The 24912-nt window shown below is 41.5% G+C and overlaps 2 protein-coding genes across 2 annotated transcripts; both read right to left on the bottom strand.

Moving 5' to 3' along the window:
* Window positions 1-1432: 1432 nt before the first annotated feature.
* Window positions 1433-2380, bottom strand: LOC131916214 (olfactory receptor 3A1). Its single transcript, XM_059269523.1, has one exon. It carries the CDS (start codon window positions 2378-2380, stop codon window positions 1433-1435), a length of 948 nt encoding a protein of 315 aa, XP_059125506.1.
* An 11758-nt stretch (window positions 2381-14138) lies between these two features.
* LOC131916215 (olfactory receptor 3A1-like) lies at window positions 14139-15158 on the bottom strand. The gene has a single exon (XM_059269524.1). The coding sequence runs from the start codon at window positions 15156-15158 to the stop codon at window positions 14211-14213; it is 948 nt and encodes a 315-aa protein (XP_059125507.1). The 3' UTR covers window positions 14139-14210.
* Between the last annotated feature and the right edge of the window lie 9754 nt (window positions 15159-24912).

A 24912-nucleotide genomic window follows, 5' to 3' on the forward strand; every position in this document is an offset into this window, starting at 1 on the left:
ATCTGGGAGACATTCTTCCTGACTTTATTGGTGCCTCTCTGGCTAGAGAAATGGCAGAGGAGCCCCCCAGGCACTCTACCACACTCAGCAAAACTTGAGATGTTGTTTTCTTAGGACAGAGAATGGACTACAATAACAGCTTCAGGGCTGTCAAGAACTGGTTATTGCTGGGCCACACAGAATGGGAAGCACAAATCATCCACCTATGACATATAAATTTTATCCCTCTCAGGTCTTTTAACAGCCTCTTGCTATTTATCATTTTTTTGCATTCTTTCCCATCTGCTGTTCTATCCCTGTAGCCCATGTCACCTTCACTAATGCGTCTATTATTTCTTCTCAACCTCTGTACTTGATCTTCTATTCTGACTTCTCTATCATTTAGTCATTTTTTCTCACAAATGTTCTACCTCCAATCTTGCTTTTATCCCTCTTCCATACCCTTTCTTTCCATCTCTATCTTAGCCCATCCCTTCACTCTGTCTACCCACATGAAATACCATGCAGAAGTTACACCACAAATTCAGGTCAAAAGAGAGTGTTAGAGAAATGGTCTGTAGAAATATCAACTAGACAGCAACACTGTCAAGAACAAGTTATTAGTCTAAAAAACATGTGAAGAGGAAGATGCACCTAAACAATGACTGGATTGATGACTGGTGAACAGAAAATGGGATGTACGAACACTCTAGGTTAGAGCCAGTCTCTTTCACTGACAGGGTGGGGAATCACAGTGCGGTCTGCATTCACACATGGGTTTACATCTTGGAGGTTTATGGAGAAGAATAAGAATTTAGAAAGGAATTTAATGTTGAATAATGGGGGGTTAAAATTCTTAAATGTTTAGATTATAAATTCTTATCTTTCAAAAGTTTAGAATCATGCAAGAATGGTATTTGAGGGAAACTCAGTTTGCATTGTAACTTTTCTTACATGTGAGTGGAGTTTTAATATTTACAATCAGGTCTGTGAACTACATCCAGATACCAAGATCTCTAGAATTACTAGGGAATATGAAACCACAGAGCAAGCTTCCTCCCCATTTCCTCTGAATATTATAAGAATTTTGTAGGAGAAATGAGCTTTTCCCTTCTAGGCTTAGGTTGCATGGACAGACCAACTATTCCAGAAATTGAAGAATAAATATGACTCCCGAGGAGGATGCTTTCTGAGACACTCTGGGAACTCCAGCTCAAGGGAAGATACGGTGACTAAAGGTGGAACTCATCAAAGGGCAGACCTGGGAGAACCTATGTACATACGATCTATACCTGGGTACGACCTCTTTCAGGGACAATAAATATTCTCCATTATTTTAATCTTTGAGATGGAAAGAGTTCTGAACATTTGTTGTAGAGTTTGATGCTATAAGACACTCACATCCCTGGGTTTAGTTTTGAAAGAAATAGATGGAAGGAGCCATAACACACGCTTAAACTGCTCGCCGCCTCCCTGTGAATACCCTCCAAAGAGCAGCCTGTACATCAGGGTTCCTGAGGCTGTAGATGAGTGGGTTCAGCATGGGATTGATGACAGTATTGAAAATCCCAATAGCTTTATCCTTATCTGACAGTTTGGTGGAACCAAGTCTCATATAGTTAAAGATGCCTGCACCATAGAATATGGCAACCACAGTCAGGTGGGAGCTGCACGTGGAGAAGGCTTTCTTCCTGCCTTCAGCAGAGCGGATTCGCAGAACTGCAGCTGCCACATGGATGTAGGAGGTAAAAATGAGTGTCATGGGGGTTCCTGCCATTATGAAACCCACTGCAAAGAGCAGCAGCTCATTGAGCTGGGTGCTGGAGCAGGACAGCTGAAAGAGCTGGGGCAGGTCACAGTAGAAGTGATTGATCACATTGGGGCCACAGAAGTTGAGTGTGGATATGGCCACAGTGTGGGTCAGTGCATTGCTGAAGGCACAAGCCCAGGACGTGGCCACCAAGATCCTCTGGACTGTGTGGTTCATGCGGGTGCTATAGGTCAGTGGCCGGCAGATGGCCAGGAACCGGTCATAAGCCATGGCTGTCAACAGGAAGCAGTCAACCCCAACCAGCAGATGGAAGAAGAAGAGCTGCGTGAGGCAGTCTCCATATGGAATTGTACGCTTGTGGAACAAGATCCGAACCAACATGCAGGGAATAGTGACACTGATGCACCCCACGTCCATCACTGACAGGTTCCCCAGGAAGAAGTACATGGGAGTGTGGAGTTTGGGTTCCACCAAGACAGCTGCCAGGATGCTAAGGTTGCCCACAACTGTGGTCATGTAAGCCAAGAGGAAGAGTATGAAGACAACTGGCCACAGCTCTGGTGTCTCCACCAAACCCAGCAGGATGAATTCAGTAACAGTTGTTCCATTGGCTCTAGGCTTTGGCTGCATGAGTTCCTCTAAAGAAACAACCAGGCAGGAAAACAATCAGCTCTCTCAATGAATTGAGGAAATTTAAATCATAGCTGCTGGAAAACTTACCAATTAGAAACTTAAAGGGGGAACTTACATCACTCCTTCCCTTCCCTTTCCTCCCTCCAAATGATGTCATTTTATAATAATCTCAAAATAGACAAGAAATAATTTAAGAAGTGTAACCTATTGTTGTTGAGGAACTGGGGTTGACTGAGCGTCAGTGTGTTTGTAACATGTATCAAAGTTGGTATGTTGGAAAAAAATTGTTTATCTGCAAAAATAAAAGGACTATCAAGACAATAGGAGTTAAAAATTTAAGAAGTCCCTATTTACTTAAAATACATTCACTATTGTGTTTTCCCTAAGAAGCAAAATTCTTATGGTATAAAGTTATAAGATTGAAGCAGGTTGTGTGTGTGTGTGTGTGTGTGTGTGTGTGTGTGTGTGTGTGTGTGTGTGTGTAAGAGAGAGAAAGAGTGTGTGTGAGCAAGAGAGAGAGTATGTGTGTGTGAGAGAGAGGGAGAGTGTATGAGAGAGAGTTGTGTTTGTGTGTAAGAGAGAGAGAAAGAGATAATGACAGAGAGAGATAGAGAGAGATAGAGGGATAGAGATAGAGATAGAGATAGAGATAGAGAGATAGAGAGAGAGAGAGAGAGAGAGAGAGAGAGAGAGAGAGAGAGAGAGAGAGAGGAATCTCAACCTCACCACTGGCTTTAACTAAGATGGCATTTACTTCCTTGCATGTTCCAGCTTTCCAAATTGTCTACAGTTGACACAGAGTTTTAAATGCTAGTGTGCCACACCTGGAGCTTGTCATGTAAACCTACTAAATACATCACAGTGAACTAATGGAGCAAAGAGAAACAGCTCTCTTTCTCTGCAGCAACCAATGCCTGCAATGTGGACAGTTTTCTTGGGACATTCTCTGGTAACACTTCCAGATGAGCTGCTGGTAAGCTTGCTCTAGGCTAGGCACTATTCTAAGGACTTTACATGTAGTAGTTAATTAACTCCTTCAGCATCACTGTAGAATGAGTACTATTTTATTCCTTGTTCACACCAAGAAAAACATGAGCATGCATAATGCAAGAGACATGGGCAGGGCAGGTTTAACCCTCCAGAGCCCCTGCTCTTAACTACTAACACTTCAGTTAATCCCAGGATCTCAAGGGCTCAAGGTCTTGCCTTTCTAAATTCTTCCTGAAGCTCTCTGTGAACCACTCCTATGACTCAGAGTTCCACTCATAATCCCTGTGGCTGGGCTTTTGTGGACTCCAGGTCTTGCCTTAGAGGCAAGTAGTTGAAGTTCAAGTGAGTGCCTTAGTGGGTCCTAGCCACAGCAGCTTTTCATCTTGACTTCCTGCATCCTCATCATTGCTTCTGGCAGTTTCTCTGCATAGAATGCTCTTTCAATGTCCTATGGCCACATCTCCATGATTGGTGCAAATGATGCTCTTTCCTGACTGGTTCCTGCCCATTCCAGAGTGACACTTGTGTCTTCACAATCCTAATGCACTTTGATTATATTCTACATGTTGCTAACCTATAAAAATCACTTAGCTATTTACCCAATAACTCTACTTTAATTCAAGGGAAGAATCCATATCTTGTTTCTCTTTGGGACCTATATGAATAGATCCACTGTATCTGTGCACCACTTCACAAATAAATACATGGCTGCACCAGTTGATAAAAAAAAGGATCATCTGTGACTAGCAAGAATTACCAAAATATTTTAAGGGATAAATATGAATTTGGAAAAGCTAGACTTTGAAAGGAGAGTTGATAGAGTTGAGTGAGAAGCACAGATTTTCCTGCAGGTGAAATGATGATCAGAAATACCTTTTAATATAAACTTTACAAATCATTTTTACAGTCAGAACAATTATTCCTTAAAAAATAAAACCCATACATGCCATGGCACAGAACACTAGCTGTTGCCTTGATCTCTACTAAGAAGAGAATAAGCATGTATGAAGTCACCTAAGACCACCATCCAGAAGTCTGTGGTTGATGGGATTTTGGAAGAACCATCGCTGGTAAGGATCATCGCTGGTGAGGACCACCACTGGTGAGGACCATTGCTGACACTGAACCAGCTCTTTCACTCACTTGCAGAAGACTTGTCATCTGGAGCAAGTATCTGTTTTTTATTTTGAGACTCTAATCAACATATCTGTTAAGCCAGGAAGGTCAACTAGCTAAGAAACAGCTGATGTCCCTTTTTGGTGACTTAAGGGCAGAAGAAGGGCCATGAAAACTCACCAGTGACGGCTCAGGACCGATGTGGTTTTGTGGAAAATGATGTGAAACACACAAACTCCTTCTGCTTCAGTGAAAACAATAAGGAGCTATATATACAGAGAGCAAGTGAGAAAGAGAGAGAGAAGCAAGACAAAGAGAGACTGAGGCATCTCTGTCCTGGGATTTTCCATCATAGTGTCAGCCTCTTGGGACTTCCCAATTAGTGCCTAGAAATGGGAGGAGGGTGTGCATACAGGCAAGGTCAGGTCAAAGATACAAGCCCTAATAAACACCACCATGGTGCGGCAATGGAGCGTCACATCACAGGGGGACCCAGAGTTTTCCTGTGCCTTTGTTCTCACCCTCATATTGTCTACTGGCATGCAGAGGAGATGGACACAAGCTCAGTTTAGCAGACAGTTTAGGTATGCAGGGCTGCCTGCTGCCCCAGAGCCACTCAGGGAATTAGAGGTGGCACTGGGTCTCTAGGCTAAGAAAACAGCTCCTTTTCGTGCCTGCTACAAACAGGGACCGAGTTGACAGGACCGAGCAAGGCTGACTTCTAAGCTTGTGGATGAGGAGAGAATCGTCTTTGGGTCTGAGGATGAAAGGGAAACTGAAGAAAGGAGGTGAATCAGAAGAGGCCCATGGCAACCAAACCAAATCCTCAAGGATAAAATGTGTTCCCACCAAGAACCTTGTTAGTGAGGGCCACGGGGACTACGTCTTGGGATTCCTGTAATGATCCTGGGAAAGGCCTTGGAAGCACTGTGCTGGGAAAAACAGGAAGTGGGGGTGTTTGTGCAAAGTTGTTTCCTCTTGTGGGTTTCAGGCCCTTCGATGCTGAGAGCCTCAGTGGTACAGATGATGGAAGAGGGAATTAGAGCAGCTGTGCAATGCAATCTACAAACTCTTCAGCCCTCTCAACAGCTGATTAGCTGCCCGAACCCCTGGTGCAGTGCACACTCTGAGGGATGGACAGACTTGTCCTCCATTTCTTAGTAAACGTTTATCCCTCTTGGGCTTCAACTTTCTTATCTGTGAAACGCCCCTGATTTTCTTTCTTAGGTTTTCTGTGAGAATTAAACTCTATAATATACACAGAGTTCCTTTTAGTGGATGATCAATATTTTTATTAACTTAAGATCAATGGATAATGTTTACTATATGCTTGCTATACTCATATATGAAGTACTTTACATGGTGTTGATTGAGTTCCAATCAGTCCTTCCAATGATTCTGTCATGTACCTATATCCCTCACATTTTATGGATTAATAAATTGAATTTAAAAATGATTCAGTCATTTTCTTATAGCCACACAGAAATTTGAGGATGAGAAGTTTAAATGTGCATTTGTACCATTCTTAGGAACATAGTCTCAACACCTATGCTATAGGGCACCCTCTCTATCTCCTTCTAAAAGACCCATTGACCACACAGTGTACTTTTAGATCTATTTTTGTGTGTAGCATTAGCTTTTCTGTTTATCTCATTTAACATTTATTTTTTATTTCATACACAATACTATAATTACATCATTCTCACTGCAACTTCCCCTCCTTAAACTCTCCCGTGCCTTTCTATTCCTTCTCAAGTTCATGACCCCTTTTAAAATTATTATTATTATATGTATATATAAATACAACCTACTGGTCCCATTTAGTGTTGCTTGTATATATGTATGTTTAGGGCTGACCACTTAGGATTGGATCATTTAGGGGCTCATCCCTGTGGAAGACTGATTTTCTTTCTCTCTTAGAAGCCATTAATTGCCTGTAGCTCTTTGTCTAGGTTTAGGGCCTTGTGAGATTTCCCTCAGCCATGTTGGGATGTCAACGGTATTGTCACTGTGTGGGTCTTGTTTGTTTAGACAAACATACTGTAAATATTTCATTGGTGTAACTCCCTGTCATCTGTAGAAGACACTACCTCACAGCAGACAGCCTGGTCCTGTAGCTCTTACAGTTTTTCTGATCTTCTTCCTCGATATTCCCTGAGCCTAGATGTAGGAGTTGCATTGTAGATGTATCAGTTGGAGATTGGTACTCTACAGTTAGTTGTTCTCTGCATTTGACCATTTGTAGATTTCTATAACGGTCTCTGTCTGCTGCCAAAGAAGATTCTTTGATTGGGGATGAAAACTAAAGGTATTTATGGCTCTGAATAAATACAGAATGCAGTTGGTAATTCTACTGGTTTAGGAATCAGGCAGTAGTAGTCTGTCCTCTAGAGTCTATGACTTCACCAGCCATGAGTAGTTGGCTAGGTTCATAGTACTAGACATGAATTCCCTCCTACTAAGTGGATCTTAAATACAATTACACAGTTATTGGTTCCCTCTAAGACATAGGTGCCACTATTGTACTCTTAGGTATATCATGCCATTCTGTTCATTGTTAGGGTTCATAAGCTTTACAGCTGCATAGGACTATTGATTACTTCCTCCCTTGGCAGCTTGCATAGCACCTTTGGATACTATTGGTAGTTCTGATATTTGTGATGACTATTGATGTCTATGTAGGATAAACAGGAGATGAGCCCAAGACATCTTAATCCCAATAATAGCAACCTGTGATCCATGCTTATTAGCCTGGTTCATAATGCTAAATCATAATTTTAGCTTCTACTTTCACACAATTCTATTAAACCTGCCACCTACTCTCTTCATGAAAAAGTACAAACCTGTTATGTAGAAAGCTGATGTCTCAATAGTGATATTAGATTCTTGGCCCCTGTCTTCATTATTTTTCTGTCACTGTGACAAACACCATGACCAAGGTAACATATTTTACAAAAGCATCTGATTGAGCCTTACTGTTACAGAAGATTAGAGTCCATGATCATCATGGCATGAAGCATGGCAGCAGGCAGGCAGACATGGTGCTGGAGCCTTAGCTGAGAGCTTGCATCTGATGAACAAGCAAGAGTTAGGGAAAGAGACAGCTAACTGGAAATGATGTGTGTTTTTCAAACCTCCAAGTCTGCTTCTAGTGACGTACCTCTTCCAACAAGGTCACACCTCCTCATCCTTCTCAAGCAATTCCACCAACTAGGGACCAAGCATTCAAGCATATGAGCCTATGGGGACCATTCTCATTCAAACCACCACAGTCCCCAAAGCCTACTTAAGGATGTAGTGTATGACTGTAGAGGCTTTTCATTGTTCAGCAATGTGTTTTTTTCTAAATATAAAACTAAAAACACTATAGTGAAAATTTTCAATGACAGCAGAAGCTAAAACATCAGTAAAATTCATGAGAAAGCTAGTTATGCTTTCCTAAATAATTCTTGAATAAAAGGGAAAGAACTACTGCTACATTATTATATGAGTGACCTAATACAATGACAAGCCAGTGCTGAGCTGAATTTTCAACTTAGGTTAGTCTTGTACTGGTCACTGTGTCTTTTTATGCTTTGAATGTGAAATACACCCTTCAGACTTACATGCTTGAGCACATGGTCCCTAGTTGATGTAGCTGTTTTGGAATCTGTGGAATCTTTGGAGTGGACTGTCTTAAGGTTTTATTGCTGTGAAGAGACACCATGATCACGGCAACTCTTACAAAGAAAAAACATTTAATTGGGGCTTCCTTACAATTTCAGAGGTTTAGGACATTATCATTATGGTAGGACATGGCAGCATGCAGGCAGGCATGGTGCTGGAGAAGGAACTGAGAGTCCTACATTCCCCCAGGCAGCAGAGGGAAAAACTGTGTCACACTGGGCATAGTTTGATCATCCAAGGCCACACCTCCTAATAGTGCCATTCCCTATGGGCCAAGAATTCAAACACATGAGTCTATGGAGGCCATTCCTATTCAAACCACCACATTTTCAACCTGATCCTACTTCTGGCCTAAGATTTCTGCTTCCTTAACTGTCAAGAAACATGTCACAACCATGCATCAAGTTCCCTCAGCCTTGAATGGAGTTACACGGGCTCTATGCCCTTCCTGCCATACTGGAACTCTGAACAAAAGTAAACCTCTCCCAACTTAAATTGCTTCTAGTCAGTATTTTGTCAGGAGATGAGAAAAGATGATACAGATATTTAACCTTTGGCTTCAGTTTAAAGTTACATTGGACAAGCAGCCCCAGCAGAGGCCTGACAGAAATAAAGAATCTTTGGTTTTGAAGAGGCCAGGGTGTAAAGTGAGGGAGGATAGCAACAATTTTGGGCTCCAGGCCAAGTTATTCTTGCCCTTGGACCTAGAGCCGAGCAGCTCTAGCCATAATGGAAGCATTGGTGGCAGTAAGAAGCTCTAAGGGGCCTCTTCTAATCACCAATAGAAGGGTCAAATGTGAACATTAGTGTTTCAGAGCAAATCTATGCATTCTGGAGGCAGGTGTTCTCCTTTTGAGACAGTTCCTATTTTGTCACTGGGCACTGGGACACAAATACATAACCACAGGCTATCAAGTACCTGTGCAACTCCAACTACTCATAATGAGACGAGTGTTCTCTTTCTCCTTGCATTGTGCCATGGAGAAGGCAGAGTTCTTTGTGATCACAGACAAGCACAAGGGAACCAGAGATATTAAACACACAGTGTTACTCTTTCAAAGGAAGTGATGTCCAACCTGTTATCTGTCCAGAAGGCTGGAAGTAGATGTGGTAAATATCCTGGTGACCTTTAAGCTATCTCTGTGAGTGAGACCACACCAGATCCTGCCCCAGACCCTTAAAATAAGCTTGTTTTTCCAGTTGATCTATAGAACATATCTTTCCATCTTTATGGTGTCACAGATAGTCTATAGAACCCATCTTTATGGAAGGTGTTACATGTACTTTACAAAGAGTTTTGATGTAGTCACATCTGATCTTTACTTACTTTGTTCCTCAAGGAGATTTGTGTGTGCTTTATTGAGCACACAAGACTGAGTTAATTACCACCAGGAAAGCTTTCACCAAATTGTGCTGTGCTTTAATATGCCTAAAATTAACTACTTGGGGTCAGATTCCCAAAGTTTGAATCAACACTGGCTACTTAGTTGTGTTTAACTGAACTGCCTTCTTGCATCCTATGGATTGTTAATGGCCATGGTGGTCACAGAGACAATCCCACCCCACCCCCACAACAACAGATAGTTTTGCTGGGTATAATAGTCTGATCTGGCAGTCTTCCTCTTACAGAACTAAAAATACAACCTTCTGCCCCTTCTGGGTTCTAGAGTCTCCACTGAAAATTGGTTGGTTATTCTAAAAGGCTGACTTTTGTATATGACTTAGCCCATCTGTTTGTCACTCCCACATTTTCCTCTCTCTAAATACTTAGTGTTTTGACTGTAATATGATGCGGGGGAGTTTCTTCTCTGGTCCTGTTTGGCATTCTTTGTGTCTCTTGTATCTGGATGGGCATCTCCTGCCCTAGATTTGAAATTTTTTTCTTCAGTAATTTTGTTGGAAATATTTTCTATGTCTTTGGCACCACATTCTCCTTCTTCATGCACATACTTTATAAATTGAGTCTTTACTGTGCCTTACAGATCTCATATGCTCCTTCCAGTCAAACTTTTTTTTGTCACTGACTTTAACCAGAAGGTCTAATTCTACTTTATCCTCAAACCCTAGTATTTCATCCTCCATGTGATCCATTCTATTGGTGACACTTTCCGCTGAGATTTTTTTTATCATTTGGCTTATTGAATTTTTCTTTTGAAGGATCATTACAGTTTGCTTTTTCATCAGCATTTCTATCTCTGTTGAATTCTATTTTTTTATCTTGAATTTACTTTATTTTATCCAACTGTTAGTATTTTCATGAAATTCATTCAGGATTTGTGTGTGTGTGTGTGGTGTTGTTGTTGTTGTTGTGGGTACTGTTAAAATTCATTGACATGTTTTTGTCCTCTTTGAGATCTTTGGATATAATTATATCATTGTTTTCAGTTATCTGTTTGGAATCTTCTAAGTCACTGTCTTGGCAGCCATTGCCATGGAACTGGTAGTTTTTAGAGGAGACATTTTGTCTTGAGTATTCCTGACACTAGTGTTTCTATATTGGATCTACTCATCTAGAGTGTTTGCTTGTTATGACTTTCTGTAAAACCTGTGTGAGTTTTCTTCCCCTATTACTTGATACTGTCCTTGCTTTGTGGACTTTTGCTCAGCTCATTATTTTTAAAAGTTCAGACATGGAAAAACTTGCTATTGATTCATCTATGGGATAGATGAAGGTGATGTCATCTGGATTTCAGGGACCCATGGCTTCTGACCTCATAAACCAGACTCCATGCTGTTTGGTGAGAGGTTGTTCCAGGGACAAGGACTTTATGCATCCTCCAGGCTCAAGAGCTGGAGTTTGTAAATGCTTAGGAATTTATATAATTGTTAATTTCATGAACTGGAGTGGGTGGGTGTGTGTAGCATTGTAGATGTGTGTGACTCATGGAATCTCCTGCTTTCCCACTTGGTGAGTGTGCATTGGGATGTCTACTGGGAACAAGGTATCACAAGTTGTCATGCTTTCCCGACTTCACAATCTAGGATGTGCACGAGGCAGAAATTGTGTGGATATAGGTCCCAAAACATCTAGCATGCTTGGCCAGGGTGAGTACACTGAGCATCAGAATTGTGTGTACGGAGCAGGAGGTCTGGGGACCTCTTGATAATGGGTACAAGTCAATTCAACAAGGGGATGTCATGCCTGGTACTGGAAACCTACTCAACTACCTGGTGCTAGTGACTCCGTGGATCTTAGAGGAGAACCTATCACTGCTACTATACTAAGCAAGCATAATTTCCAACTGCATTTCAAATACATATCCTTATACCAGTGAGTGTAGTCCCCACCCCTCATTATAGAAGCTTCTCTTTACAGCAGGCTGAGACCATTACAGAAAACCATAACTAGTCAAGATTCAGAAACAACTGATCTTGGGGTGCCCAGGCCTGATGGGTACATCTACAACACAACTCCTGCACCTCAGGGGCAATCACAGAAGAGGGACTGGAAAGATTGTAGGAAGCAGAGGACCAGGAAATCTACCATGAGACTGTGTCTCCTAGAAATGGCAGGGAAGCGACATCCACGGTACCTCAACAATAGGGCTGTCTAAGCAAGACCTGAACAATAATAATACCAATAGACATGCTATCATAGAAGGGAGAAATCTCATGGAATCCCACACCCTAGACAAAGAACTTCAGAAAATAAGGGATGCTGACAGAGAAAGAATAAGTTTTTCCCAAGAATGAGTTCCCTAATGGGTTATCCAGTACTAAGTGGTCAGTCTTGAAATCATATATTTACAAACAACACTTAATGAACACAGCAGGTTGTAGTCATATACTTATGCATTTATGTATATGTAACAATAACAATGATAAACCATGAAACTGAGAGAGAGGAAGCTTGGAGGGCGTTGGACGGAGGAAAGGGAAGAGTTGCAATGATGTAATTATATTTTAATTGAATTTAAAAAAAAATCACTAGGATGCACAAGAGCTTTTGACAGCCAGAGCCCCCAGCAGGCCCAGGCTGTACCAGACCTGCAATGGCAGCCACAGCAACAGGAATTGTTCATAACTTTTTGATAGCTCTTCCCTGATTGGCTGGATGTGGTTAAAGATTTAGTTGATTATGGCCCATCTAGTCCTGCACAAAGATTGTTAATCCCTTATTAACAGTAAAATGTGTCTCGTTTGTTCTCTGTCTTTGTCCTCCATTCTTGGAGGGGGGTGGGACAAGAATCAGAGTGGAGGAGATGAGAGATGATCTTTATCCATCAACTGTTTCATTATCTGTTTGGGGTCTGATGTTTACAGGACTGTGGAAGTCTGTGAAGGAGGAGACAGGTCCAGGGACTTTGACTCTGTCTCCTCCAGGAAAGGGAGGGAGGGATGGAATTATGTGTAGGAGGAATGGAGACCTCTAACCTGGCCAGAATGGGCTTTGAGCATCAGAAACATTCATGGGAAGTGGGATGGCTGGGGACCTTTAACCTGACTTGTGGGGTACTTTTGGAAAGTGTGCATATGAGGTGCAAAGTCAAGGGACCCCTTACTTGTCCAGGCCAGGTGGCCATGGGGTGCTGGAAGTGTGTGTGGGAGCAGAGGGTCTGGGGACCTCAAACCTGTCTGTGTAGGGTGGTCAGGGAACTTTTGGTGTAGGGGAGTGTGGATAAGACGTGGGTGGTCTGGGATGTCTTGCCTATCTGAAATAGGTGTTTGTAGATCCAGGAAAATGTTGAAAGCTAATTTTCTTATAGTTATGACACAATGTCCATGAGCTTATAAAAAGATATATTTGAATACATAAAATATAAAACTTGCAGTTAGTGGGAGACGAAAAAAAGGAGTGAAAGAAAAACAACAAATTGGGAGACTGGAATTATTTGCAAAATAGACAGCAGAGTTTCTGCAAATCAATGTGAAAATTGTTAACAGTCCATATAAATTCTAGACAGAGGACGAAAAAAGACAATTCCAACAAAGTAGCACCAATGGGTTTTATCACTCAGCACAGATGGTCATGACAAAGGGTGGCCCTGGGTGCCTTAAGCAACAGAAATACATTTTGCTACAGTTCTACAGACACAAAGTCCAAGATCCAGTTGCAGCCTTGGCCAGGTACTGATGAAGTTTCTTCTCTTGGCTGTGAGAAAGTCACCTTCCTACTGCATCTTCACATGTCAGGGAATGAGAGTGACTGAGGGTCCTGAGTCTCACTGAATTAAGATCCCACCCCAACCTCACTTCACTGTGATCACTGACGATTTTTTTTCTTGAAAAAAAAAAATTCTGAATGTTTGAGAATTTCATATGTATATACAGTTATTTTAATCATGTCTACCTCCATGACCCCTGTGGGATTCCCCCTGGACTCCTGCCCCAACACATCTGCCTCCCAGTTTCATTTAATGTTTTACTTTTTAAAGAAATATCCCACTGTGTCTAATTAGTGTTACCTGTAAGTGCATGGGTGTGGGGTCATCCACACCCATGGGAGCATGTTTACTAAGTAACATACCTACAAATATGTCACATTAAAGGGTCAGAGATTACATAGATGAATTGAAAAGGAATCACAGTTTGAGTCATATCATGGAAAACAAATATTTGAAAATATAACCAAACTGGGGTGAACCTCCAAAACTACATCTCAAAATAGCAATTTTTAATATTATAATAATTTTTAATTATTTACAATTAAACATTAAAGGAGTTTATTTATAACAGTCACTGTTACCAAATAGTTGGGAAGAACAGTTTCATTTACCACCAGAATAATAAAACAGTGTAAAATTTGTGTAGGGTAAGAGAAAAATATACATATAAATAGCAATTTTTATTTCATTCAGCTCAAGATTTGTGTTTATCACAATGTACAGAATACTTGCAGAATAATAAAACAAATCTCTAAGGAAAAATCTTAATATTGATGCATTGTTTGTTTGTCTTCTTGAGACAGGACCTCATGCAGCATAGGTTGGCCTCGAAGTTGCTGTCAAAGATGAAATTGAATTTCTTATCCTCCTGCCTCCACTCTCAAGTGCTGGGACTATAAGTGTGCACAACCATGCCCAGTTTGCACTGTGTTCTGACTTCCTGAGCACCCTCATGCCATGTCTCGCTTCCCTGTCAGCACCCTCCTCAGGGCACCCTGTACATCAGGGTTCCGAAGGCTGTAGATGAGCGGGTTCAGCATGGGACTGATGACAGTGTTAAGGATACCAATGCCCTTGTCCTTGTCAGAAGCCTCCACTGAACCCAACCTCATGTAGCTGAAGACACCTGTCCCATAGAAGATGCCCACCACAGTGAGATGGGAGCCACATGTGGAGAAGGCTTTCTTCCTGCCCTCAGAAGATCGGATTCTCAAAACTGCAGCTGCCACATGGATGTAAGAGGTGACAATGAGAATCACAGGTGCACCAGCCATGAGGACACCCAGACCAAAGAGCAGCAGCTCATTGAGCTGGGTGCTGGAGCAGGACAGCTGGAAGAGCTGGGGCAGGTCACAGTAGAAGTGATTGATCACATTGGGGCCACAGAAGTTGAGTGTGGATATGGCCACAGTGTGGGTCAGTGCATTGCTGAAGGCACAAGCCCAGGACGTGGCCACCAAGATCCTCTGGACTGTGTGGTTCATGCGGGTGCTGTAGGTGAGGGGCCGACAGATGGCCAGGAACCGGTCATAAGCCATGGCTGTCAACAGGAAGCAGTCAACCCCAGCCAGCTGATGGAAGAAGAAGAGCTGTGTGAGGCAGGCTCCATATGGAATTGTACGCTTGTGGGACAAGAGACGACCCAACATTGATGGGACAGTGACGCTGATGCACCCCACATCCAGCATGGACAGATTCCCCAGGAAGAAGTACATGGGAGTGTGGAGTTTGGGTTCCACCAAGACAGCTGCCAGGATGCTTAGGTTGCCCCCAACTGTGAGCAGGTAGGCAAAGAAGAAGATCACAAAGATGACTGGCTGCAGTCCTGCTGTCTCTACCAAGCCCAGAAGAATGAACTCAGTAACTGCCGTCCCATTGATCTTAAATTTGGACTCCATGAATTCCTGTTACAAGACATTTCAGAGTAGAAACAATCCATCTTTACTGCAATTAGTCAATAAAAATACACTATTTCATATGCTAAGCCTGAGGATAAACTTCTGTGTATCCCAGGGGCTTTGTGGTAGTTTAAATGTAATTGGCCCCTATGAACTCATAGGGAGCGACACTATTGGGAGGTGTGGCCTTGTTGAAGGAAGTGTGTCACTGTGGGGGAAGGCTTTGAGGTCTCTTTTGCTTAAGCTTTGCTTAGTGTTATAGTCCACTTCCTGTTGCCTTCTGATCAAGATGTAGCCAGCACCATGTCTGCCTGCACAATGCCATGCTCCCTGTCATGATGATAATGGACTAAACCTCTGAAACTGTAAGTTGACACCTCAATTAAATGTTTTACTTTACAAGAGTTGTCATGGTCATGGTGTCTCTTCACAACAATGAAAGTCCTAAGACTCTGGCCAAACCTCCAGTTCTCTGCTTTCACCTCAAAACCTTGCCTGTAAGTTGCCTGATGGTACCATTACTTTAGACAGTTCTCCCCACACCATGAGAGGTAGTCAATGGATAGAGAAGATGTGGTATATACATGCAAATAAAACAAAGCAGAAATCACCAACAGTAAAACTCAAGAGAAAGACAAATCATGGGAAACTCAGAATTAGGAGAAAATTAGCAAAGTAGGAAAAAGTGATTAAAGTCAATCATGATGACACATAAAGGAGGTTGATTCAAGTTGAAGGCCGGCCCGGGCAACAAAGTGAGAGGAGAGACAAAAGGGAGAGCGGTATATGCAAATGAAGAATTTTTATAAAGCAACAATAATCAACTATGAAATCTAAAAGTCTCACTTTGTAACAGATGCCACAATTTGATGTGAATTAAGAAAGAATATGCAGCAGATAAATTTTTGACTGAAGCACATATGCAGACACCTAGAAAAATTACTAGTACATATCTCTCAGGTCCATCAATACATAGGAACACACAAGCTTTCAGATGTATTTCCCCATAGTTTTCTTTTAATCCCAAGTGAGCTCTAATGAGTCATATTAGTGTTATGACCACAATGTATCATACATTAATATGTCATATATTTGCATACACACACACACACACACACACACACACACACACACACACACATGTTCCTCAGGCTCAAAGAGGTCCCCTCATGGCAGAGTGACTGCCCTTCCTCTCTGCTGGGTCACAGGGTTAAGATATTATTCCTCAGCAGATTCAACACAGTTCAGAATCCTACAAAAATTTTTCTCAATGTTCTATGAAATAATAAAATGGCATTTCTTACATGATTTCATGATTTTGTAAAATCCACTAATAACAAAACAACCTGCTGGCTTATCAGTTCCACCAGAGTGAATCTGTGTGGGGTTCACCAGTGTGAGGCTATGGCCTGCGATGCATAGTGCGCACATTGAGTGAATGAGTATTTTCAGGATGTTTATCTTCTATTTATCAAGCAAACTCCTTTCTTTGACTTTACTTTTTGTGATTTTTTTTTGTTTTCACAACTGCAAATTTATTTGTTTTTCTCATTTTATTATTTCTTTGAGAATTTCATATGATGCGTTTTTATTATCTTCATCCCTGCTCCCACTCCTCCCAGATCTGTCACCCTTCCCTACCGGCTCTTGTGTCCTCCGCTTGTTTTTTTTTTTTTTTTAAAGCTATCTAGTATAGTTTACACTACCCATATACTCTTGGATGTGTGGCCCTCACTGAGGGGTGGTCTGCCTGCCAGGAGCTATAGCCATGCAAATTTAATTTAAAATCATCTATGTCTTTATTAAAATTAGCATTGACACACTCACTTCAAATTTCTGTCTTGTTGTTGTTGTTGTTGTTGTTGTTAAAGTTTGTTCTTTGACAAGTTCTTGGCACCATGCCTGAGGGTTTTTACGTGTGCTGGGAATCAAACTCAGGTCCCCATAGGTGTGTAGCAAGCACTATACTGACTGAGCCACCTGCCAAGCCCCATATTTATAAAATGCCTGGTTTTCTATCTTAAAAAGTTATTCTTTCTAGTTGTGCTTTTATATGGTTGCTAACCTCCAAATTGCTGTGAGGCCATCAGAGGAAAGATTTGTAAAAGGAACACAGCAATGTATCTGCTCATCTGGCCACTAAAGGTAAGTTCTTCTAGCCCAGTGTCAAGAGGAACGTCTTAAGTCTAGGCATTACACACATGCATAATAATGAAACTAGATCCCTATTCATCATCATATATGAAATGAGCTAAAAAATGTACCAAAGACCCAAAGAAAAGATGGGAAACTGCTAGAAGACACTTCAAAACAGCAATATTGGCAAGGCAGTTTTGGATAAGGCCCCCTAAAACACAAGCAACAAAAGGAAAAATAGACAAGTGGGATTAGGTTAAAATCAGAAGCTTCAACACAGCGAAAGAAACAGAATACACAGGGAAGTCAGACAACTCAACAGCAAACACCCAAGTTACCTAGTTTTCTGCTTCGTTTCTATTAGGAGTTATGCCTTTGAGTACAGATTTTAGGTTAAGGACTATCAGCTGATTCACAAAAATTAAAAGCCAATTAAAAGTATCATTTCAGAACTGACAGTGGTGGAGCTAATTAAAAACTACACCACACAGAACCAAACCTGGACACAGTCTGAATAGGCAGTTCTCATAGGAAGACACACAGCCAACAAGGATGTGAGACAGACTCCCTCCACAGCAGCCAATGTCGGTCACATCGTGACTAAAAAGGTTTAGAAAGCATGAGATGTCCAGCTACTCATGCAACGGAAGCAGAATTACTGTTAGAAAACTAACCTGACACTTTGGGGATTTTCTTCTGGAGGGTGCTGGGGATGGAAGGCGGTGAAATGTGAGTTGCTTCGTGCGTTCAGGAGGGACACCAGCATCGGGTCAAACCCCTTGTGTTCTAGTCCATCTGCTACCACTGACAAAGCTGTTCTAACGTGAAAGTTGTTGAACCACGATGTCCTGGTGGCCGTGTCAGAGGCACGGAAGATAGGAGTTGACTTCAGGGTGTCGGCACACCGGGAAGTGAACCCCTGACGGGTAAATCTCAGATAGGCGATGCTCTGAGACCACAGACCTGAGTGCCTTTTGCTTCTGCTGTGCCTTCACATATTTGCTGCTGCCATCTTTCTCTGGTGTCTGGTGTGGAGGGAATGAGTGTGGGGAGACCCCCACTGCCTGTAATGTAGTGTGTTGTCTCATGGAAATATCTAATTCTACTGGACATTTTTACCTGTGGATTATTATGAAGAGGATTTCTTCCTAAACTATACTGTCTAACTGATAGTAGTAATGTTAGTCTAAATAGAATTTTGATGATAAAAAATAAAACAAGGGAGTGTCACACAGCTAGAGCACATATGTTTCTATTGAGGAGCTGTATAGACTGTGGCTTAGTTTAATGATTAAAAAAAAAACAATAGAGTCCCAGTGCCCAGCTAGCTTAAATTCTTTAACCTTAATGTTGGGAGATGTGTTCACAGGTTTTAGAGTACATCATAGCTCAAACAATGCTTAGAAAATAACTTAAAGTTAGACTAAGATTTTTTGTCAAATAGCTTCAAGAAGACAGTTAAAGTTTTAGAAAGGCACATAGTTGAATGAGGAACTCATTAAGGTCAGGGAACAAGAACAAAGCAGCCCAGTTACCATTAGCTGATGTGCTTTTCTTGCTAGGATTGGCTGATGACCAAAGGTGATGATTAATTCCTTGTACCCATCTCTGCCCTCAATCTACTGGTATAAAAAACTATTGACGAGTGGGTATGCACCCTAAAGATTCAGAGTAGAGCTAACTGATTCTTTTTCATATATAAACGTTTAGGTTTGTGATTCCTCTAAGATTCCTTATAAGATTACCTTTCAAGACAAGTAATAAAGTGATTGGTCCTTTCTTTGTAACTGCAAAATGCAGCCTTCCAGTAAAAGAACTGGCTAAGAAAAATACTTTGCTTGCTTACACTCTGTTAATCCATAACAAGTTGCTTGGGTATGCATTTATGTGGGGTCTTGGGATAATTTGTTTTTCACCTGTAATATGGAAAATGTTTAATTGTGTAAGCGATATGGAAAACATGCTGTTTTTTACTTGTATTCATTGCAATCATTCACTTGAAAAATAGAATATAACCACATTGTAATTTTTATATTGCCCAAAAGATTTTGCTGGGGTATATAAGCTGTAAGGGAAACAATAGGATTAAAATGAGTTAGAAGAAAAAAATCAAGAATGAGTTAGAAGGAAAACATCAAGAATAAAGATAAAGTTGGAAGGAAAACATCAAGAAGTGGAGAAGGAAATCAGGAAAATAAAGAATAGAGACTGCAAAAGGAGAGTAAAGAAAAAGTCTGAAGGAAACTATCAAGAGAGTATATGAGTGTCTTTTCCCTTAACCCCCTCAGATAAAAAAGTCATAGTACATACCAATTCTGTGAATTCCTTTTGAGCCCTGCACTTCTGGAGGCTGTCCCGCCCCAGGCAGTGATAATGATGCATGGTGGCCATGGAATTAAATCAACCATGAAGCTTTCCTGATGCATAATTGCATGTTCATCACATTACAAATGACAGAGGGCAATGTTTTTAAAAAGCTAGCCACTTAAATAAAAATATATTTATTTATTTGTAGTGGCGTGCATTCACATGATGATTTGAGGGAGTCAGTTCTCCTAATCTACTATGTTAATCCTGGGGACTGAACTCCCAGGTCGTTGAGCATGGCAGCAATTGCCTTTGCCTGCTGAGCCATCGTGCTGGCCCACAGAGAGCAATCTTAACAGCATACAACTACAAATGTCCCATTTCCTTTGTGAAGATAAATGTTGGCTATTAGTATGATGTCTGCTTATACATTAGAGCTTTTCCCTACAGACATCCCATTTCCTTTTACAGTTATCTCTGGAGCAGGTCTGATTCTACCCCACTGATCCAGCAGACCCTCTGACCACCTACCTCTCCTCTCCCAGCCAGCAGTTGACCCTCTAAACATCCCCTATCTACACAATTAATTTTCTATATGCAACTTAGACAGAGCAGCAGCAAATATGGGCACACAGGATAGTTGGCAGAGTGTCGATCAAAATCCCAAATGAAGTGCCCAGTGACTATCTGCTCTGTATGTGAGTTAAGTGGGGGACATTCAATTTGTTAACCCTTACATTGTCTAAAACTTCCTTAAGTCAATGGTCACATTCATTGTGTCATCCTGTGGGTCCTAAACATAGACTTAGAACTTATTCAGTAAGCGTCATATGAATTGGCACATTAATAGGAAAAAGGCATCCCCAAAGCATATCAAATAAGCAAAGAATAAAATCCTCTAGCTTGCTCTCTTCAATACAAGTTAACTAAAGTTGTAAGGATTTTGTGCTCTTCAATTTTCTTTCTCCCAGATTTCTCAGATTGTTTTGCCTAGAATGAATTCTTTATTTCTTATCTCTTAACTTCTTTGCCTGGATGAAAATACACCTCCACAATGGGGGTCATCCTGGTTTCTCCTAGCTCAAACTGCTTTCCACTAATGTCCTGTAGCACTCCGACTGTGCCCTCCCCTAGTCTCTGCTACCCTCCTGTCTGACCACTTCTCTGCAGGGCACAGCTGCGCTCCACTGTGGCTTGTGGAAAGAGTTTCATCTGGTTTATCTTCCATATTCTCAGTGCCTGTCATCACAGTTTATACGCTGTGGGTTTTCAGTATTTCCAAAACAAATGCAGAATGAACTTCGGAACTAAAGCCCACGAGACCAGCATGATTTCAGTGCGGGGTCATTGGACCGGACTGCAGGGGCTGGGAGGGTCTCTTGGATGACCCGGAAGCTGTGTAATATGAGAAACTGATGTGAAGTACAAAGTTGAGGGAAAGGCACAGGTGCACTGCTGTAGTTTTAATTCCTTTGTTCGTACGGGATGTTTCTAAGGACTCAGGGAAGAACTAGACATCTGACTTATCCGGCATGATTTTTTTCCCCAAACAGCCCCAAGTTATTTGTCAATTAGGAGGGCAAGACCCTGTGAATAAACAAGGCCAGACAAGAAGAGTTGGCCTCACAGAGAAGCCCAGCAACCTGGAACCTACTTGTCATTTTCAAGAGTCTAGGATGAGCTAGGTCTGTACATCCAAGAAGTCTGTCTCACACAAGGTTACCATGGTGACCTTAGCAGAAAAGGCCCCCTGCTATTCTCATGCATCCAGTCTGAGATGCAGGCTTTCTTAATTGTACCTCAATGACTCTCTGATGATTCAGGCAAACTCTCTGGGTCTGATGATAAAGTCTCAGTTGGGCCCTCTGATGAAGTCAAGATGGCTCTTTGAGGGACAGGTTCAGGCAGAAAGGCTGGATTCTCTGAATGTGCTTATCTCCCATTAGAAACAATAAGCAGGTTTCACCCAGGGAATTTGCCCAGACAGCAGAAGGGCCCTGGCCTAGGTGACCCCAGCTCTTTCTTTCGTATGATGTATTATCTGAATGAGACTTTCCCTGATGAATTCTCTGAAATACAAAGTCTTCCTCATTTGGTAGCAGCCCAAGTGACTTCTCAAGGAGCAGAAGGGAGCTCCTAGGAATACTTACTCACCTGTTGCACGTACTGTTGGTGAACAAGGCTTCTCTGGAAGAGAAAGGAGAGAGGGAGGCACCATGCAGGCCCTAGTCCCAAAGAGCAAGGCGGGGTCATATAAGAAAAGGAGTGACAGAGAGATGAGATCATCCTGCCATGGGGCTCCATCCACTGAGGAGTCACTCTCCAGGGACCTCAGAAATTAGCCCTCCCAGGAAGGAGGAGTTTGGGGAACTACAATCCAAAAAGTATCCCTGGTCTTTAATGAACCCAATAATGATGCTTTGTGGCTTTTAACTCTTTTAAAAAGGTCTCACACTCAATTCTGTACTCTACCCCTCATATTAGTTCCATGAGCATAACAAGGGAGTTACCAATCCCCAATTTCACATGAGGACGGTTAAATCTAGCTTATTCCTTTTTTCCATTCACTGTGGAGCTAATGGTGGTGCCAAAGTGCTTTGTCCTATGCTGTCTCTGACCCTAGTGTGAACTCTGAGCAGAAAGAAACCAAGTCCCAAGTCCCAGTTTTTTATTTAACCTGGAGATGAGAAAGGGGCACAAGAAAAAGGGTCTTTCTTGAAACTTACATGCCCAGTCAAAGAGTCCTCATGAATGCAATGCCTTTCCCCTCAGGGCCGGGTTAGCAGAGGACCCTGGGCTATGTGGAGGTATCTCATAATGGAATGGCAGTAGAAGACCTGAGCTGAGTTAGGAAGGCCCCATCGAGAGATGCTGCCAAGCACTATGATTTCCAGGACCTTAGAAGCTGAGGATCCTAATAATGAGATTAATAGCAGATGGCATGGGCCTTAGTAAGCCATCTTTCAGTGCCCCAATCTCAGTTAACAGGAATTTCCCATCATGATGAAGAATGTGCCTTTCCCTAGTTACAGGACCCTTCTTCCCTTTTTATGATTTTCTGGGGCAGCCTGTTGTGAGATGAAAAGCATTCATGTAGCAAACAGACCTGCTGATTTTCTTAATGAAAATAAATATTTTCATCCACCCAGGATTGGTCTGAAAATTAAATTAGCCATACATAAAGTGCTTATTAAGAAATCAGCAAATACTATGACTGATAAAATAACAAAAACTGATAAGTTTTTTTGCTGATGTATCTTACTTAATCTTCCTGAAAGCTATTTAATGTAGCTTCAATATTTTCCCAACTACAGGGAAGGAAACAGGCTCAGAGGTGTTTTACTAGTTTTCCCAATGTTAATGTGGCAGAGCTGGGACTCAAATTTCCAGAGTTTTGACAGCTTTCCTTCTCCCACTTGCTTGGAAAAATTATTTTGGCCATATCTCCTAACCTCAGTGGTTCTGTTTCTGCCTTCAAGACTGAGATTGGTGCCACCACTCTTTAGCTGTTTCATGATGCAGACCTGAATATCTCCATCTACATGATGTTAGCCAGTGGGAAGGGATGAGAGGCCACATACCCACATTCAGGTGTTCATCATTCTTCTTGTCTAAGTGTCCAATGTCTGTTTCACAGTGAGGAGCCTGAGACCCACAAGCAAGGCACGCTAACTCTGGTGTCAGCACTGTACTGGAATTCTATCTAAAAGCTGCCTTTACCCATGTTGTAACATTCCATGTACTTGGCTGCTTCTGCCCATTATAACATATCTTAAAAGAAAGTGTGTTGTGTTTTATCAAAACTAGAGAAATTAACCCAAACAACAAATCAGAAGGCCTGGAAATTGTAGCAGTACTTTCTCGTCAGGACTACCAGCCTGCAAATAATGGCACAGAGACTTATTATTAATTAGGAAAGCTTGGCCTTTAGCTTAAGCTCTTATAACTCAAATTAACCTGCTTTTATTAATCTACATTTTGCTACATGGCTTTTGCCTTTCCTCAATATGGCACATTTGACTTGCTCTGAGTCTGCTGGCAAAAATCAAGTGCCTAGATTCCTCCTCCTCTTCCTTTCTCTCCCCAGAAATTCTACCTATCCTCTCCTGCCTAGCTATTGGCTGTTCAGTTCTTTATTACACCAATCACAGCAATACATCTTCACATAGTATACAGATATCCCACATTTCCCCCTTTTTGTCTAAATAAAAAGGAAAGGTTTTGAGCCGGGCGGTGGTGGCGCACGCCTTTAATCCCAGCACTCGGGAGGCAGAGCCAGGCGGATCTCTGTGAGTTCGAGGCCAGCCTGAGCTACCAAGTGAGTTCCAGGAGAGGCGCAAAGCTACACAGAGAAACCCTGTCTCGAAAAACCAAAAAAATAAAAATAAAAAATAAAAAAATAAAAAAAATAAAAAAAAAGGAAAGGTTTTAACGGTACACAGTAAAAACTATATCAAATAAGAACAATTATCAGGTAAGAATTACATTCGCAAAGTCCAGCCCATACGTATTTGGCAAATTCAGAGAAAGTAATGTATTTTCTATCCTATCTTAGTAAGTCTAAAGTTTTATACTAAACACTAAAACACCTTCTATCATAACTTGTATTACCATCCTAAAAATATTTTTTTAGATCTTAAAACTTCTTTTTACATAAACAACTTAAGCTTTTATGTCTTTCAATCTTATGGAGTTTACTCCTCTTTTGTGAGTTGTTATTTTTTAATTTGGTAACAAGGAAAACTGTAACTATAACTATCTAGTCTTCAACCCCATCAAAGACCTGAGAAGGATATAATATTACCTGAGTAAACAGGAAGTACAGAGCAAGCAACTTCCAAAACTATAGAAATGATGGAAACAGATGTCTACCTGGACGGTCACCCCAGGTTCCTCTGTAATGCTGGGGCATCCATCTTCAACCTACAGGCCTAGAATATCTGACAGACTTTTCTGTGAAGCAGGAATTTTGAAGGATTGTCTTACCTTGTCTTGGCAAAGTTCATCAGTTGCCTTCCTTTGTATCCTGCTTGTCCAATTAGGACAGCATACTGTCGAACAGTTGAGGCAAAGGAAGTTTCTTTGCCCAGTGGCTAATTTCGCCACAATGAAAGGAAGCTTCATATGGAGGTTCTTCAATGCCCATTGTAGCTAGAAGTTTTCTTGCATCCCACCTGGTCCTGCAGCCACTTGGTCCCAAGTAAACACACAGAGGCTTATATTAATTATAAACTGTATGGCCTATGGCTCAGGCTTATTATTAACTAGCTCCTATAACTTTATTCAACCCATTTCTATTAATCTTTTTTTT

This window comes from Peromyscus eremicus, chromosome 8a (genome assembly GCF_949786415.1).
Source record: "Peromyscus eremicus chromosome 8a, PerEre_H2_v1, whole genome shotgun sequence".
Lineage (NCBI taxonomy): Eukaryota > Metazoa > Chordata > Mammalia > Rodentia > Cricetidae > Peromyscus > Peromyscus eremicus.

Bases quoted from the DNA above. Each gene is read 5' to 3' on its own strand.
- LOC131916214 (XM_059269523.1), bottom strand. From the start codon at position 2,380: ATGCAGCCAAAGCCTAGAGCCAATGGAACAACTGTTACTGAATTCATC.
- LOC131916215 (XM_059269524.1), bottom strand. From the start codon at position 15,158: ATGGAGTCCAAATTTAAGATCAATGGGACGGCAGTTACTGAGTTCATT.